Genomic DNA, 19,480 nt, shown 5'->3' on the forward strand with positions numbered 1-19,480 from the left:
AAATAAGTTTAAGAAAGATTATAGATTATTACATTATTGATTAATTTTTTGATATTAAAATTTTTAGTTAGCCATTTTTTTATTTGTTTAAATATTTATATATTATATTATTATTTATATATTATATATTTTTTATTTAAGTTTGAGTTATATTACTACATCAACTTAAACTTATGTCAGTTAGTTGCCAAGAGAACCTTTCACCTTTTTTTCTCCTAACATTTCAAAGTTATTTCAGTTTTTCATGTAATATTTCTATTTCTATTTAATTTTAGCTAAAGTTCAATGACCAAATGTATATCTTTAGTTTTAGTTAATAACATGAAACTAACCATTTAGGAAACTAGTAATCATGAACATCAGCCAAATATAGACTTTAGCATCATTCAAAAAATGCATTTGACCACAAAAGGCTGCGATTTACCAATTACAACTAAATACAGCCAAAAGTGATGTCTGGCCTAGAAAAATTGACATCTTTACCCTTTCTTTAAATATTAATAAAGATTTTGTGAGCATATTGCATAGTTGTGCTTGGAATCAACTGTTGTATTAGTGATAATGCAATGAAACCTGCACATTTGTGCTGACATAATTTGTGGACAGATTGTCATACAAAGAAATTTTGAACAAGAGAAAACCAACAAAATATTAATAACTGATTATGTTGTAATAGGCAATGTATGCTTTTCCTGTGAGCTTTGTTTTTCTATGCACTTTTCGGCATAGTAAAATAATTGTATCCTATAAATACCTTAACCAAGATTATTGTTTTGTTTTTCCCTCATATTTTAAATATTTGAAAAATAGAAAATATTTTCTTCATATTCTGATGGTTTAATCAAAACCAATATTCCCTCCGGACATCACTTTTAGCCACTTCTTTATTCCAGAGAGCGGTTTAAAAAGAAAAAAAGACAAAACAATGATTCCAATTGTCCTCATAGAAAGACTCACTTTTCTTGCCCAGAACGGATTCTGGCGACGTGTCATCTACCATGGATGTAGACATGCTGGAGCAGCTGGCTGACCTTTGACCTATGGTCTCATCCTGAGTGAGATAACACATCACTGAAAATAAATGGCTTACATAAATATTATATGACCAAAAATGATGTCCATAAAAATCCTCACGTCTGAATCTGAGCTTTCCAGTTCAGCCAGTGTCGGTGCTTGAAGCCTTTTCCTCTGAAACCCGCCTGAGCCTTTCTGCTGAAGCGACACTCCATTGGCCAACGACAGCGTGCTGGAGGCCTTTCGTGCCCCATCAGAGGACGACACATCTACAGAAAACAGCACAGAACAGTTACATGAAGAGAAAAAACACATACAGACAAAGAGAAGTATGTTTTACAAAATTAATTTAAATTTTTTGAATAGTTTCACAATTACAAAGAAATGCAATAAACAAGAAAAAAAGACTGAAATAGGATTTACTTGTAAAACATATTCCAATAATCAATATTTCCAACATTTTTAATAGTGTTGAAGCTCCTAAAAGCTAGCAGAGTCAACAGAAAATGTATAATCAGCACACAATCTGCTAATGTTGGTCATTTATCCTTGTACATGATGTTGAAAGTGTTTCTCTGCATTAGTCACAGGTGTCAGAAACAGAACAAACACAAGCACATGAAAATGTCACCACAGACACGACACCACAGATGAGAGCCGTGAATGAGCGCGTGACAAAAAGACAATACAGTTGGATCCAAACCTCTGAGACCGCTAGTGAAAATGTTTCTCTAAACAACCTTTAAATGTTTTTCGCAGCACTGAAGCGACATTAACAAAACCATTACATTGATGCACGTGGGGACTGTGGAGCAAAGGCTGGCCAGTGTGGTCCGATCAAACAGACGAGCTACTGTAGCTCAAATTGCTCAAGAAGTTAATGCTGGTTCTGATTGTGTCAGAATACACAGTGCATCGCCAGTTTGCTGCGCATAGGGCTGCATAGCTGCAGACCAGTCAGGGTGCCCATGCTGACCCCTATCCACCACCGAAAGCTCCAACAGTTCTGCTGGGAAACATTGGGTCCTGCCATCTATGTGGATGTTACTTTGACACGGACAACCTACCTAAGCATTGTTACACCCTTTCATGGAAACGGCATTCCCTGGTGGCTGTGGCCTCTTTCAGCAGGATAATGTGCCTGCCACAATGCAAAAATGGTTCAGGAATGGTTTGAGGAGCACAACAACGAGTTTGACTTGGCCTTCAAATTCCCCAGATCTCAATCCAGTCGAGGATCTGTGGGATGTGCTGAACAAACAAGTCAGATCCATGGAGGCCCCACCTCACAACTTACAGGACTTAAAGGATCTGCTGCTAACATGGTGCCAGATTTCACAGCACACCTTAAGGGGCCTAGTGGAGTCCATGTCTCGACGGGTCAGGGCTGCTTTGGCAGCAATAGGGGGACCAACACAATATGTATAGTCATAATGTTATGTCTGATTGGCTCTGCACTAATCAGTCAACACATCACATAAGTAAATCACATCTTCACTATTAATCCCCTTCACCAATCAATAACCCTATATTTATTGAGTAGCATAATTGATCTACTTCCCATTGAGCATGTTTCAATTCGCTTGATAAGCCGAACTGTAAGGAAAACTAGTTGAGAATATTATCTCAGCATTGTTTATCAGCCCTATTTATTCAGCCCTATGCAGTCTCCGTGCTCATGGCATCCCAGACACAAACATTTTAACAATTCATAAAAGATGAATCACTGTATGGAGATAATGGTTAGGACCATGTTTTTTTGGTAGTATTACATCACATAGTGAGTGTATATTATTAGCATTGCTGTTTGCTTTTGTCATCTGATAGAGAGTTTGGACCTGGAAGCGGTGATGTATGACAAACGGATAATCATCAGTATATTGTAACAATAATAACAACAACAATAAATCATCAAAGTGAATTTTAAATGGGTCACAATTCATCTGAGGGTCAAAAACATGATACTTAAAAAAAAATACTAAATTAATTAATAAATAATATCCTGGATCTTCATTACTGAACCCTGAGCAACTTAGTGTGTAATTAAAAAAAAGTAGAATTGAGTATTGAATAGAAATTTAAAGCAGGACCCTCAAATGAACGGCTCCCAGTTTTCTATATGAAATGACTAAGTTCTAATCATCACAGACGGCACTAATGGATCACAGCTTTACCTGATGAATCAAAACTCTGAGACATGCTAAGAGGTCGAATGGCTGCAAGAAAACAGGCAGGGTGTTAAACAGGCACATATTTAGAGTCACAATAGCAAAAGATGGCTAATTCACTAACACTTAACCGCAAGTCTAATCTTACGATACATGATAAGACATTTCATCCATTTTCAGTGTACATGGATGGACTAAATAATATGAGACAGATAATCCTCAGCCATGTATGAAGCAGATACACGACACACAGAGAAACTGGTACTTGTGTGACTGTTGCATTGCAATCAGAGCAAATGTCAAGACGGGTTGTGTCTGTGATTATTCATCTAAATTGAACATCACCGAGTCTGATTACAACATCAAGCAGTAAGCATGTGCAGTGACCTTCATACATGATCCATGATGCATATTCATCCCTAATGACAGCTCCTTTAAATGACCTGCCATTTATGTCCATCTCAAAGAGTAAATGCATGTATAGTAATGTATGCTTGTGTGTGTGTGTGTGTGTGTGTGTGTGTGAGTTTAAAATCTCACCAAATCTACTTCTACGGATCTGATCGGGCGACACGGGCCTCAGTTTCCTCTCCGATTTGATCCCCTCCAGAATGCGTTCATGCAGGCTGGGAGGACAGACGGCCTGCGGCTTGAGCTTTCGTGCTGCCACCTGAAATCACACGCAGATATCATGGAGTATTTTGGGAGCAAAGAGAAGCGTTGTATCAGTCAATTTAATTTACCATGTCACAAATAGCGATCGTTATTGGATTTACACAAATCCTTGATTGAATCTTGCACTAAAACACAGGCATTAAAGTTCTTTGTTGCAGATCAGGGAGGAAATTAACTGGAAATGAACAAAAACACCCCCAAATTCAAGATGGGGGGCAAAAATTGCCCCTGCACATGTTGCATGAAAGATTTCTTTTTATACTTTTTTTTTTTAAACGTTTTTTTTTCACCGGTGAGCATGATAACCAATCACACACATGTGCAAAGTCCAATCAGAGGGGTTTAGATTTGTCACCACCGACAAAGATATCTGCTAAAACGCTGAAGTTTGTTTCACTGTCAGATCACAAGTGGACGAGGGAGACACATTCCTGTTTACACCTGGTGTCTCTTTTGTCCACTTTCAACCACTTCTGTCCTGATTTCTTCGAGGGGACAGTCTATGGCAGGGCTGGACTGGTAATCTGGCATACCGGGCATTTGCCCGGTGGGCCGACGCACTTTTGGGGCCGGTATAGTGTTTAAAATTAAAAAAAAAAAAAAAAAAAAATTTTTTTTTTTTTTTTACCACTGACAACATGCAGCGACAGCGGCCCCTTGGTTTGTCTTCTGAATTGACAAGCCGAAGCGAGAGAGACCTCCCCTCCATATTAGGCGCTTTTTTCTATTTATTTATTTATTATTTGAGCGCATGGAACTGCAAAGGCGAATATCCGCACAGCACAGCCGCTGACGAACGTACGCTGCGTTTAAATACTGCTCTATGAACGGCACTTTGACTTATTTAGTTTTATACAATCGTGTGATATGGAAACATTACAATTCTGTGGTGAATCAGCTGAAAACAGCCGCGAGCATACGTAGCCTATTCATGACGAGGTAAAGTGGAAAACGGCAATACACACAAACGCTTCACTTTAGCACAACCACAACTTACTCTGCAGCTAACAGCGAAGAAATATGGTGTTTAGGAAGAAACATTTATTAAAAATGTTGCTATATTACATAAATTAATATTGCAGAATATAAATCACTTTTATAGAGGCTGTTTTCGTATTTTCTACAGGTGTTTACATTTTTTTACTTACAAATAAGTTTATTATATATGTTTTATATAGTTTTGGAAACAATATAGCCATATAATGAGGAGCAAGGTTTGTACAGTCTGTTTTTTACCCGGTGACTACCATGATCTTACATTTAAATGAAACTGGTCTACAGTTAAACTAGTCTATAAAACAGCTTTAAGTCTAGATCCCATAAATAAAGGACAACGCTTTTTTTTCCTCTTTAAAAGTTTTATTAACTTTTTTTAATAAATTTAATGAAATGTAATAGCCTCATGAAAGATAGATATCAGTGTCTTACTTAAATGATGTGTTAACTCTTGAAAAATATGATTGTTCAACCCCAAAATGTGATCATTTACTCACCCTAATGTCACTCCAAACCTAAATGAATTTATTTCTGTGTAGCATAAAATAAAATAATTTGAGTGTGTTTTTTTTGTTCATAAAATATTCAAATGGTAGCCCAACAAAAATGGCTTGGTTGCCAACATTCTTCAAAACATCTTCTTTTGTGTTTCACAGAAGTCATCATGCAGGTTTTAAATGACACTAGAGTCAGTAAATGATGACAGCATTTAAAAGCAGTAAATGTACTTTACTGCATCCTAGCTCAAAATCATCAGTGCTTTACTGCTAAGGGCATTTCTGTCTGACCAAAAAAGCAATACTAAGTTTATCTGCATTTGCAGCAAATTCGATAATATCTATCATTATTTGTCCTAGTTTTATTTATATACTCCAATTTAAGGCCCCAACCCCAGCAAAAACATTCACGGGAAACTCATGGGCCGGATGTGCTGGGTATGCCAGAGCCGAATTTTAGCCCCAGTCCAGCCCTGGTCTATGGGCGGGTAACTATATGTTGTCTAGCTGTATCTAGCATCGCCCACTCGTGATCCGATAGACCAAAACACATCTTAATGCCAGGTGTAAGCAGTATTCTGTACTATTGTGAATCCTCTGATCATAAACAAAGTGCAGATATGACGTGAGTAAAAGACTTATTGCAGCGTATACAGCTTCGTTGACTAACAGGATTTTTTGTGAGCAAGATTACAAGAATATCCTGTGCCTTTTCCCCAAACAAACTTTTTAAAGGGTAATAACTTGCATTAGTTTTTATAGATTGAAAACAGCTTTGATATTATGCAAACTGGCAATAGAAAAGCTGTTCTAAAACAACATCTCTTTAAATGCTATTGGTCTTGAGTATTTAAATATAGTGATGGCTAAAGGAATATGGCATAGCCTGAAGCCTTTTTTTTTCTTGAATCACTGAAAACATTGCATAAGGAACATGCAAATGAATGCTGCCATCAGTGCATGCAATCTATTTCAAGTGAACTCACAGGGTTGAGGGGGGGTCTGGACCTGATAAAATCAAGTATGACCTCATGAGCGCTCTTCTTTAACTTAGGTGGAATATCTCCATTCACCTGAGAAAGAAAGAGAGAGACAGATTTGAATATGCAAAGACCTAACAGAGACTCATTCCTGCTGGAAACATCATTAAATCCCAAAAAATGCAGTCATTGCCTCTTAATCAGTGTTGGGTAGGAACACATTATAAGTTACCCCCTATATAGTTATATAAGCAAATAACTTTTTCAAGTAACTAATAAGGTTACACATTACTTTTAAATTGACAACAAAATCAGTTACTTTTTCAAATAAGCAAGTTACTTCGTTTTCACATTCATTGACTGACATCTCTCCTGTCTCCATGTTGAGAAAAATTGTGAGTATACTTATACTTACATTGTATACTTTTAATTGTGAGTATACGTATACATTGTGTGTGCTGTGAGTGTGAACATAATTCACTGAACGAAAGGTTAATATTGTACAACACTAAATGTGAGCAGTCATTTACTAATCTCACTTGCACAAAGACAGATTCAGTATTCCTCAAAATGAATAAAAACTGAAATGCAAACTCAGAAAATGCAAATGCAATAATTAAATGTTACATAATACAAATACACTATGTATTTAATCTCACTTTTTAACCAATGTCTTTGCTGCTGTCCTTCGATGATCCAATTCAACCATATTAATAAGCAAAAATGACTAAACATCATTTGCTATTCTTTTGTAATCCAGAATGGCAGCACAGGTGAAAGGTTAGTTTGAGCGGCGCCCTCTACTGTACAGTGTGAATTTGCATTTGGGACAGTGGGTCCCCAGGAGCAGGATTGAAGACCTCTGGTCTGCCAGAACCCCTCCCTCAGGAGTTATCATGCTCCCTCCGCATGTGTAATTGCACGTCAACATGGACAATGGCTGCGGCCAAAAACCTATAGCTTATCAGACAATGCCTTGTAAGTAGTGATGGCCAAATGAAGCATTTCAAAGCATTATTGCTTTCTGATTCAATAGTGTCGAAAATGGTTCATTACTCTAAGCTTTATTCAGATAGAAATTGCAGCACCATCTCCTGTTGAAGTAAACATAATGCAACAAAGCTGACAACCGAAGTGGTGAAGTAGGCTTATATGTCAACGCCCCGTTTATTACGCGTTTACCGAGGCGATCAAAGCTGAAACAGTGTTAGTGCTGTGAAACTCATTTATGTAGGTGATTTTCACAGATACTGATGAATTTCATGTGTTCACCTTGATAATAAAACATTACACATGATGTGTGTGTGTGTAATTATTTCTTTCGACAAGGACAGAAGATCAGAGCAGCTTAAAAAAGTTGGAAACCATCCCAGAAAATCTAATGGTTTCTATTAAAATACCAATAGGAACCAGTGGCTTTTACCATTTAGATATTTTATTTACTTATTTATTTTTGTCGTGTTTGGGACATATTCCATTAGGATGTAATGCCCCCACCAATAGAACCCAACACATATCAGTAGAGACCCACAGAGACCAATATAATTCCAATTACAACCAATAAAATCCCCATGAAAACCATTAAATGCAATAGAATTTCTGTAATGGTTTTTTATAGGTTTTTTATTTATTTAATTTTTTTATAGAAGGGCAGTATCATGTGTGAAAGCACCTAAGAAATACAGCCGCCAGGTTTCAAACCTGTCAACATGGATTGGGCTGTCAAAGCAGTCAGGTGGTTCACTACAGTCTGAAGGCACCAAATTCAAAACTGATTGCAGAGTGAAGCAGTGTGTTTGCTTCCGAAGGCATTTTCACGTGACATAATGATACAAGCTCCGAAGCAGTGGTTCATTGCAAGGACCATTCGAGTTTGAAGCAAGCGTCGGAGCGTCAGTGTCAGACGTAACATCAATACTTGTAAGCCAGCATTTGTGCAACTGCAATGAAAATAGTTTTTGAACACAAAACTAATTTCGGACAGACTACTAAGGCAGCGTAACAGTTTAATGATCTACAGCAAAATAGAGAGAACTTTGGTGAGAACTAAACAAATATTTAATAACTAAATAAATAATGAGCAAAAATAACTTGTGCGAAAATGTATCTTAGATAACTAAAAGATATTATGCAGTTTACCTGCCTCCAACAAATTTGATACCACAAACCAAATATTTGTGCAATAATTTTGTTGCAAAAGTGTAGCTAAAAAAAGTACAGCAAGGTTTTGGGTTAACAGGGAAGCATGAACTTAATACAATAAAAAAAAAATAAATAAATAAATAAAAAAAAAAATTGTGTACTGTGCTAATTAATTGAGACTTCTTACAGCTCTTTTTTTAAGTTACTTTGGATAAAAGCATCTGCCAAGTGCATAAATGTAAATGTAATGAAAATGAAATATGCATCAAACAGGAGTGCTGAGTAAACTCTTATGGTTTGAAATCAGAGGTCTTCAACCCTGCTCCTGGGGATCCACTGTCCTGCAGAGTTTAGCTCCAACCCTAATTAAAGACAGGTGAAGCTAATCAAGGTCTTCAGGATCGCTTGTTGAAAAGGCAGGTGTGTTTAAGCAGGTTAGAAATGAACATTGCAAGACAGTGGGTCCCCAGGAGCAGGGTTGAAGACCTCTGTTCTAAATAGATCCGTAAAATCCTGGTATTATGTGTTGTAAACTCACCATGACCTTGCGTAGCTTGTAGCGTTTGGAGCGGATGTCGTCCATGAGCATCTCGTACGGCGTGAGCTGGAACTCGATCGGCAGCGGGTTAAACTGCCGTTCCTGCACCTTCTTCAACTTCACACCGTTCCTCAGATCTCGCATCAACTGCACCCAGAGCCACGTCTGACCACAGCAGACATGCATCGATACGTTACACGCACTCTAATGGAGTATTCCAGGCTATTTTAAGCATAATATATCACTAAGTATTAATAATCCTTTAGGGCAGGATGCTATAGGCAGAAACAGTGATTTTCATGCACTGGTCAGTTTAGAGATTTTGGGCATTTTGGCTTGCCATAATGTGGAAAGAATACTTCCAAAATACACATTTAAGTGCATTTTATATTTTAAATGTATGAAAATCAATGCATATTTATTAAGAGAATGCTTCGTTTGCATGTTTAAACAAGTCTTTTTAGAAAACGTATAATACATAAAAAGCTTGCAATTCTTCATGTAATCAATCAACTGGGGAAGTATTGCCTTAAACTAAATTAGAATAAATATAGCTAATCAAATGTCTCTGTTCTTTGAATGGCAGATCACTTACCCAATCAGCATTCTGCAGCTCGTTTAGCTCCCTGCCAGGCTCGTCAACGATGTCTCCCTCCATCTTACGCAGGTTCTGTCCAATCAGAGGGACACACAATACTTCAGACACAGCTGAGTCGAGCAGAATCTTCTAGAGTCTATAGATGCAGCAGTGTGTCACGGAAACTGTCTATTATTACACCTTACAATGTGATGAATCACACAAAACTTATTTCGCCTCAAAAATTACATTTTGCATAAAAGAAAAGTAAGCCTGTTTTGAGAAATGCTGCAATTGCTTTTGCATTGTTACATTATTTTCTTGTTAATTAATGCTGTTTGCACATGCACATTTGCTTTCTGAAAGTTATGAATTTATAGGTGAGTAAAATAAAGAAAAATATATATACTTTGCTATAAGAACATAGATTTTTCCACTGATTTCCCTTTAAAACACAGAGAATAGGACAACAAAACGTGCTCATGTTCACGTTTAGTTTTGTCTGTACTATGCAGTGTTTTATTTTAAGTAATTTCCCTCTGTGCCTGCGCCCAAATGGTGGCGTCATTATGGCTGTATCCCAGCTTTAGTTTGGAAATAAAAGGCTTTACAGTGCAGTAACAGTAAACCCTCATGGGAACGAGCACAGAGGGAGAAGGCTCATCTCATCTTACACTCAAAACCCCATCAAAAGGTGCTGTAGAGCCACAGCAGACACAGATTTTCCTGTGAGAATGAGTCTGTGTTAAACAGAGGAGACATTTCAATGTGGAGATGCTCTTAACACATTTTGTGCCAACATAGCCTAAACATAAGCACAAACAATACAGACACCATTAGGAGTTGAAGGACTTTTCTTAAAGGGTTACTTCAGCGATTAGCATATGGCTTTGTATCAGTAGAAACCCTGGAGTATATTCTAATGATTGTGCTTTCCCCCCTCATATCCCCCTGAGGCAAGAGATTTATCATTTTATTTCTGGAAAAATTCCTCCTATGATGGAAATTGACGATATTTGCATCATAGGAGGAATGTTTGGAATAAGGCTAAAGACTACAGCCAGCAGAGGGAGCCATTTCCGCATGTTTTGAACTCGCACATGGGGGATGGAGATCACACTCACAGCTCAGCTCGCAGCTACAGGCACTCATTTAAACGGAGCTATGGTGAGCAATGTAAGTCTTTTAACATCTCAAATTAATTTCTATGAAAGTTAAGCTTGCAAAGGCATGAACTGAAACGTGCCAGACTGAACTCGCGTTGTAAATGTATGCCGCGAGTGTAGTCGCGATTACCTCAGCTCTCATCACGAGCTCATCAGCTCATTTATCTCACTCCTGCAGTTAGTGCTCAGTGCTGTGAGACTCGCGCGGTGACTCACTCATTATATTGAACACACACGTTCAGTTTTTAATTGTAGTGTCTTCAACTCAGTCACAGTAATCCAGTAGCGGTGGCTTTGGGAATGGCCTCACAGGGCAGCGAAGCATTCTGGGAATTGTAGTCTTTGATCCCCATGAGACAAAAATACATATTCTGTCTTTTCTCAGTCTAGAAGGCACCAAATTCAAAACTAATTTCACATTTCTACTACATTGATGACCCAGTTTACATACAGATTCATCTTCCCAGCACTGAAGTACCCCTTTAAAGTCAACATACTGTATAATGTTAGTCAAATGTTGTTGCACCAAGAAAAGCTGTAATTTTGTTTTTCATGACCACTGTCCATCCTCTCCCTGGGTTTTTTTTTTCCTTCCTTTTTTTTCACTGTGCCTTTAAGACTTCTATGTAAACACCCTCTGTTCATATGAGATTAGATCAACTGAGACAAAACAAAATAAATATCCATCTCTTCCAGGTCTGGGTTTTATGTTTCCCTAAGACAGTTTTATATAAGCCATGTTATTTGGCTGATACATAATAAAGGGCACAATCAAAGGAAACATGAAAATGTCACCATAGCGTCTAATGTCAGAGTGTTTAACCGCCTGCAGTAAAACCAGCAGCGACCCTCCTCCACATAGGACATCATTACATTTATTCAAGACCAAGAGCAAAAATGTCAAAGCTCAGATTACGGTTGTAACGATTGACTAAACTATAAAAAATATTTTAGTAAATTTCAATAAAGCTGAAATAAAATTAAATATATATCATGGTCTTAACTAAAACTAAAACCATAAGAATGATTTGTATTATTTGAAATAAAATGAAAATATATAAAAAATATATTTATTTAGTTTAATTCAAACTATTAAAATAAACCTAAAATGAACTAAAACTTATTTAAAACAAATGAAAAAATACACATGATGGCAATGGCCGCCCCTATGGGAGGTACACTTTCCGGGTGCTAGATTGTTCCCAGGGAACAGGCTGGGATCATGACAATTGCTAAAAACTATAATAGTATAAAGAATACTAAAAAAACACTGCCTCAGATATAAAAGACTGTCTACTGGGAGAACAATGGGATGAATATCAAGAACATGTCCAGGTCAACTCAACATTACAAATAAAAATTATTGGTTGATTTTGGGAGGAAGTATAACCTCTCACCTCTTTTGTGCTCTTGATCTTCTCCAGGAAGGTGCGGAGCTCTTTGGTTTCGGCGTAAAGTGCTCGACACACGGCCTGGTAGTGATTGGGTGCATCCGCCGGGGTGGCCAGGTGAAGGGTGCACAGCTGGAGACAGTGAACAGGGCAATTCATTCAGCTAGATTCACATCGTAATAAAGTTCACATTCAATTATTCATCACATATCTGTGTTGGGAATACACAATGAATGTTTTAAACATGAGGACAGGTCAGAAGGAGATGCACGGATCCCTATCGAGGCGTACAAATGTCTCATAAATGAAATAAATGGACAGAAGGTATAGTGAGTCACTCTTGGCTTCATACTGGCAGCAGTCTGTGCATTTTGCAGCCCATTAATGCAACAAAAACATCAACATGGTACTTAAATAAATGACCTCACTGTGACCAGATTATTTACCACAACAGATATGTGAAATAATTATATTCCAGTGAAAATAGCTCAGCCCACACTGAAAGGTTGAGTGCACTGCATTTGTGGGATATATCTCATGCAGTAAGCTCTGGTTATAAACTGCACATTTCACCCTGATATTCTATAAATATAGAAAATTAGCATATTGTACACAATACATGTAGCCTACTATATACTGCAGAAATTACACATGCAACCTACTGAGATCTTGTGTAGGGCTGCAACAACAAATTAAAATAAGAATAATAAATATAATAAAATAAATTGTCAGTATAGGCACTTTAAAGTAAAGACCCCCCCCCCCCACACACACACACACAAAATATTCAGGATTCTTTGATTAATTATTTGAAAGTTCAAAATAACCGTTTTTATCTGAAATAGAAAGCTTTTGCAACATTGTACTACCGTTCAGAAGTTTAGGTTAAGTATGATTTAAAGAAATTTAAGAAATACATTTAACAAATACAATTTAATACATTATGAATGTTAAAATGTATTCAGTTTAAGACAATTTAATACATTTAAAAAATACAATTTAATAAATACATTTATTTAGCAAGGATGCATTCAATTGATCAAAAGTGACAGTAAATACCTCTATAATGTAACAAAAGATTCTATTTAAAATAAATGCTGTTCTTTTGAACTTTCTATTCATTAAAGAATCCTGAAAAAACACTGATAATAATCAGAAATGTTTCTTGAGCAGTAAATCCTCATATCAGAATGATTTGTGAAGGATCATGTGACACTGAAGACTGGAGGAATGATGCTGAAAATACAGCTTTGGTCACAGGAATAAATTACATTTTAAAATATATTCAAATAGAAAAGTTATTTTACATTTTAACAATATTTCACAATATTTTTGTATTTTTATATGGAGCCTTGGTGAGCATAAAAGACACATTAAAAATCTTACTGATCAAAAACTTTTGAACGGCAGTGTGTATATATTATAACAATATCTGCATAATATTTTCATTTTTATAATGCAAAACATGCAATAACATTTGCAGTTAAAAGTCAAATTCAGGTTTTAAAATTACCAATGTGAAATCCTTTATGAAACATTTGCTTATTTAAAATGTCATTACAACTGAATACAATTTTTTTTAATTAAAAATGTATATTGTAACTAATATTTTGAACCATTTTTGCACACACAAGAATAAAACTTGCACAATTGGACAAGGAGAGGACTACAAATTCAATTCAATTATTTAAAGAAATAATTGCCCAGTTAATTGATCATCAAAGCATTTGTTAGTTGCAGCCCTAGTCATGTGACATCAATAATGTCTACTGTCACTTACTATAAAAAAAAAAAAAGATATATATATATATAATATATATATATATATATATATATATATATATATATATATATATATATATATATATATATATATATACATACATACATATAAAGATTTGCAGACAGTATACAGTGTTCCCTTGTCAGTATTCAGTAAGTAGTATGTTAGTATTCATCCCAAACCCAGTCAAACTCTATAGACTCTGCTGTTGCTCCTACCTTGATGATGTCACGGTATCCGCGGATACGGCAGGGATGGGTGGGATTCCCCTGCCGGTCATCCTCCTCTTCCTCAGTGGCGGCGTAGCCTTCGTCGGGGCAGGAGTCGCTCTCTGTGTCGGCCACATTGGTCATGAGGTCTATGAGCTGCTCGAGCGGCGGGCTCAGCTCTCGCTCCTCGTTCTCTTTCAGGCCGTAATCCAGAGCCTTATAGATCATGATGCCCAGAGACTCGATCACCTGCAACACAAACACACAAACACCCTGTCAGCACGACCCAAAGAGGCAATAAAACACATTAAAAACGTTTTATTAATCAGTATGTTTGTCTTGCTTTTCTGTAATATGCTTAAAAGAAGATACATTTACTTGTATGACATATCGAGGCTCGTTTCAGAGATTATAACTTTTATAATCTTATCAAAGTTTAGTGCACTGGAAGGATTTTTGTCTCCATGGAAGAGCACGGTACTACTAAAGTAGGGAGACACAAGAAACAGTTGATGTAAAACCTCAAATACAAAAGAGTAAACTAAACATATTTCGTGCCACAAGAACCTTGAAGGCTCTAACAACAGCAGGTTTCAAGTTTTCTATCAGTCAATCCTGGGGTGAAACTTTCTCTGTGACCTGATATGGTGAAACTAGTCTACTTGCATTGTGTACCGACAGCTGTAAACTGCTAAGGCGTCAATGAAAACCTGTAGGGCTTGGTTTCTAATAACACACATATAAGGTAGGACACAGTGGGTTGTATTTCCTTTTACCTTTGTTCATTGTTTTTAATGATGAGTTCACATCCCATTACAGTCAGATTTAAGCTAAAATACTGGATTCACAATCTCTCACATCAACAACCATTTTCTTCTCTCTTGAATGAGCGGATAATCAGAAGAGTCGTGTAACCCATTTTTTGGGCTCTGAGTCTGACCCACCAGTTAAAACCCACTAGTTATAGAGGAAAGAGATGAAGTTTATTCGTCACATTACTAAATGTTTTTGTTATAAATGTTAGGCTGATTAATATAAAAATCAGCTGCCAAATAAACAGTCCTTGTTTCCTTCAGTTTTACAACTGAAACACACAATCCCGCAAGGACATTCAGACCCTAAATATTGTGAAATGCTATTGCAATTTAAAAGAGCAGTGTAATATATTTTAAAACGTAATTTATTCATGTGATCAAAGCTGAATATTTCAGTCTTCATTGTCACACGATCCTTCAGAAATCATTTTAATATGCCGATTTGCTGCTCAAGAAACATTTCTGATTATTATCAATATTGAGAACAGTTGTGCTGCTTCATATTTTTGTGGAAACAGTGATACTTTTCAGGATTATTTAAGTAATAGAAAATTCAAAAGAACAACATTGTTCTTTGATTTAAAAAGATATTTTTTCAAGCGTTACAAATGTTTTTATTCAACCGGCGGGTACTACTGATACTGTAACTTCATCAGTTCTTAGTGAATAACATCTAATTGTGTCTAGTCTTATGAATGCCAAATAATCCAATAAACAAAGTGAAATACAAAGAGCACAAATTAAGCTCCTACAGGGCTTACAAGTCACCATGAAATCAAAATTGATTTCATTCTTTTTTTTAATGGAATATAGGAGTATTTATTATAAATTATTTATCTTTGCACATAATTTTTTTTAGTTAATGTGCCTCATAATCTTTAATCGCAAAATAACTTCCCCTCCCTCTTGCAGGGACATCTCTTCTCCGTTCTGATGATGCGTATACTGGCGTGAGGGCGGGGCAACCAACCTGTCACTCACATGAGATCAACCAATAGCAAACCACAACCATCAAATCAATTGACCATGTACAAAATTAAGCCCCACCCTACATTTGTTCTTGTTTGAGAAGCTGTTTCACCCGAAAATATGTTACAATAGGGAAGAAAAGATGAATGCAACTTCCATTTCATGCTGACATTAATTTATATTGCACATGAACAACTAGACTCTCGTTGACTCTGCATAAAGTTCAATCTAGTCTGCAGATTATTCTTGCCAGGAACTGCCAACTAAGACAGACAGAAGTTAAATGCAACCAAACAGAAAATACACAGTTCTGAAAAAAAAAACTCTTCAGCGGAAACTCATCGCTTCTGGAAAGCTGCTTAACAAGGATTTGACTATGGAGGGAGTCTTACACATAAGATGGGTTTGCTGTAGACTGCAAATCTGTCTGAGTGTGTTTGTGTCCTTATCCCCCAGCATGCAGTGCAGGACCTGTCAGTTCTTCTGTCAGGAATAGTTACTTATACTAAAGTGACAATTATTCACATTATATAAGGACATTAAGTCTAAAAACTACATTAGCTGCTATGTTTCCATTCAAATTTGCAAATTTAACTTCAAAATTCGAATGTTGCATCCAATATTTGCGTATAAAGCAGCTCTTCCGTCCCATGTGTTCAAGAGAACAAAATCATCACTACCTGAGAAAAAAACATCTAATAAAAACTGAAGCTGTTGCACTCATGGAAGTTACTGTGGCTTTTTTATTCTACATTATACATGACTTGAGCAGATGAAACCCAATAAACACTGTCCTGCTATCTTGCGTTTGAATGCCTGGTGTTTGGGAAAGCAATCATTGGACACACTTCTGGGAGTTCATTATACCCAACTATTGTGTTGACAGACATTTGCTCGGGCATTTCAGAATGATCAAACCAACACTTGAAAAGCTGTGCAATGAAATTGGTTAGTCCAGTCAATCACATGCTCTGCAGAGGCGAAGTTTTTTGTTGTGCATCGAATTATTTATTCAGTAAATGTGTTTCCAAAATGGGCATAAAGTAGGTGGATTGAAACCTATAGTTAGCCTAGAAATCTAGACGCACCCTAGCAGCAGCAAATCTAATCTGCAGCGAATGTCATCTAGCAACTCTCAATACCCTTCTGAGCTGTAAACACCAAACTCTGGTCGGGCCAATCACATCGTGTATAGAGTCGGTGGGCGGGGCCATAATGACAACGGCCGAGTTGCGCTTCCGTGCTTCTAGTAAACACAGAAGCTGGCGAACAGCGGTCTTTCGAATCAGCTTTGACTGCGACTCTGGAAGACTTGGAGTTAAGCTTTTCTCCGAGAAAAGAAAAAAAGAACGGCACCTAAGTCATTCTTAAGAAGGTTAATACGGCGGATACGGCGAAAGTTTAATCTTTCAACTAGCTCTGATTAGTTTAAGCGCTATCCAATTGTGTGCACGTCGTGCTGAGGGAGTTTATAAGACAACCGTTTATCCCACACCTCGGATTGAGCCCTGTAAATGGTGAGTTTCCAGACCAAACATCTTGATGTGGGTCTGGCTTGTCAGGCTAACCTATAGTGGCTATTGAGAATTTGCTGGATGAAAATAAACAAATGAGATTAAGAACCTTTCATTAAAATTTGATGAATGTTCCTCAAACAATAACTGTACTACTAATACAATCGGCTATGACCAGATAGTTAACGGTAGCCATTGACAACCATAGTATTTTTTTCCTACTATGGAAGTCAATGGCTACCGTTAACTATCAGGTTACCCACATTCTTCAACATTTCTTCTTTTGTGTTTAACAGAAGAAAGAAACTTGAGGGTGCGATAGTTTTGGGTGAACTATCCCTTTTAATAAGTCAGGTGAGAGTCTGTCACACAGTCAGGTCTAGTCGATCTACTGTACACATCATAAACCTGAAAGGTCAAAGATTCTTGGGATGCAAACAGTGATCCGTCGGGTCTATACATCTCTAATTGGCCTTTAAAATGTCACCAGCTGTTGGCATTAAATTAGTGAACTTGTGGAGTGACAAGCTGGTCAAGGGAGCAGAGAGAGAGCAGAAAACATGACCTGGTGCTGAAAGCTCACAGATGTATCTGCAAATGTCTCAAAGCTGCAAGAGATACTGTGCTAACAGAGCTGCTGATTCACTATTTTGTTATTTGATAAAACCTGAATTAAAATTACATTTAGAAATTAGATAATTAAAACAAACATATTTAGGCAACATTTGTAGTCTAATTTAAAGCATTAAAATTGCTAAATGGACATAAATAATAATCTAAAACTGAATTAAAAATAAATTACCTAAAAAGTAATATAAAACAGTTATATAAAACAAAAGTACATAACAGAAATACTATACCATTTTTATTATAAAATATAGTTTTTTATTATATTTATATTATAAATACATTTTATAATATGTATTATATTTGTATTATTAATATTAAAAAAACTAATATTAATAATATATTCACCTATAAATAAAATATTATGACTGGAAAGGAGGGATGTACAGACCAGAAGATCACAGATCCGAAAGCTTGCTGACTTTATCAGTGATCAGGCAATGACTTTACAGGCAGCGTTTGCAGAAGATGGCACCTCACCAAACATCTGAGAGAGATTTGGTGAATATCTAATTACCAAAATAGCAACTTCTCTCTAGAAATGACAGAAAAGGTTGGTAAAAAAATGCACATTTACACACAAACGCACAGGATTGTGGGATATCAAAGACAGTGAAGGATACATACATTCAGAGCCTAAAAAGGAAAGTGTTGTCGAGTATAGGAAACGTTGTCAATTGTCATGTTGTTTGACAGCGATCGGCTGGTAAAAAACATGTAGGCCTATGTCGAGTCAGTGTCAGGCCTCTATCTGCTACATTTAAAAATCGATCAGATGAAGGCGTCTCAGTAGACAGCATGTGATGTGACACAATCATTGGATTCAAATGTTCCTTGTTTCCTTCTTAACTTAAGAGGAAGTATTTTTCAGCTTTTAGCCGCCCGCAGCCTAAATCCCACACAGAAAACTTTAACAACTGCATAGCAATACCCTGGCAACCGTCCACAACCCTTTAGCAACCACATAGCAACAGCTGGAAGAATTTCCGTGTCAAGACTGAACTAACACACACATTTCACGCTCATGGTGTCATGAGGCGGTACCGTACAGTGCATCCCTCACCTGTGTTGATGATCGGCTGGGATTACGCACACCTATGGGAGAACAGAAGAGAGGACAGTCAGGGACAGAGAAAACGACAGCTCACTACACATCCGTTATGTAATTGACTGGACAATCCGCAGCGCTGTTTGTTCTTACATAAAACACACTGAAGGCTGCAAATGTGATGCACATATTCTTTTTGTCTTATGTTCAAACCAGAGTGTGTCACAATGTCAGTAGGCTTTGATTAAACATACAAACACACATGATAATGATTCTGAAATCCACTTAATCTCAGCACAAGGCAAAATCAGCAAAGAAACAGATCTCTCTCTGCTGTTATTCTGCCGTCGACAGCGAACGAGGAACGTGTC

The 19,480-nt window shown here is 36.9% G+C and overlaps 1 protein-coding gene across 2 annotated transcripts in view; it reads right to left on the bottom strand.

Annotated features, from left to right (window-relative positions):
* The window catches only part of spire1b (spire-type actin nucleation factor 1b), a 35,457-nt gene that overhangs the window by 12,640 nt on the left and 3,337 nt on the right, over nucleotides 1-19,480 (bottom strand). Inside the window, exons 2-11 of one of the 2 annotated variants that reach the window (XM_067447861.1) lie at nucleotides 19,125-19,156; nucleotides 14,146-14,385; nucleotides 12,151-12,276; nucleotides 9,606-9,680; nucleotides 9,011-9,175; nucleotides 6,337-6,423; nucleotides 3,723-3,852; nucleotides 3,189-3,230; nucleotides 1,135-1,283; nucleotides 958-1,051 (exon numbers count right to left, since the gene is read on the bottom strand). In XM_067447861.1, the coding sequence (XP_067303962.1) occupies nucleotides 958-1,051; nucleotides 1,135-1,283; nucleotides 3,189-3,230; nucleotides 3,723-3,852; nucleotides 6,337-6,423; nucleotides 9,011-9,175; nucleotides 9,606-9,680; nucleotides 12,151-12,276; nucleotides 14,146-14,385; nucleotides 19,125-19,156 (1,140 nt within the window). The remainder of the gene's footprint in view (nucleotides 1-957; nucleotides 1,052-1,134; nucleotides 1,284-3,188; nucleotides 3,231-3,722; nucleotides 3,853-6,336; nucleotides 6,424-9,010; nucleotides 9,176-9,605; nucleotides 9,681-12,150; nucleotides 12,277-14,145; nucleotides 14,386-19,124; nucleotides 19,157-19,480) is intronic. The other variant, XM_067447862.1, reaches the window with a different exon arrangement.

The sequence above is a fragment of the Pseudorasbora parva genome, chromosome 7 (genome assembly GCF_024679245.1).
Source record: "Pseudorasbora parva isolate DD20220531a chromosome 7, ASM2467924v1, whole genome shotgun sequence".
In the NCBI taxonomy this organism is placed as follows: domain Eukaryota; kingdom Metazoa; phylum Chordata; class Actinopteri; order Cypriniformes; family Gobionidae; genus Pseudorasbora; species Pseudorasbora parva.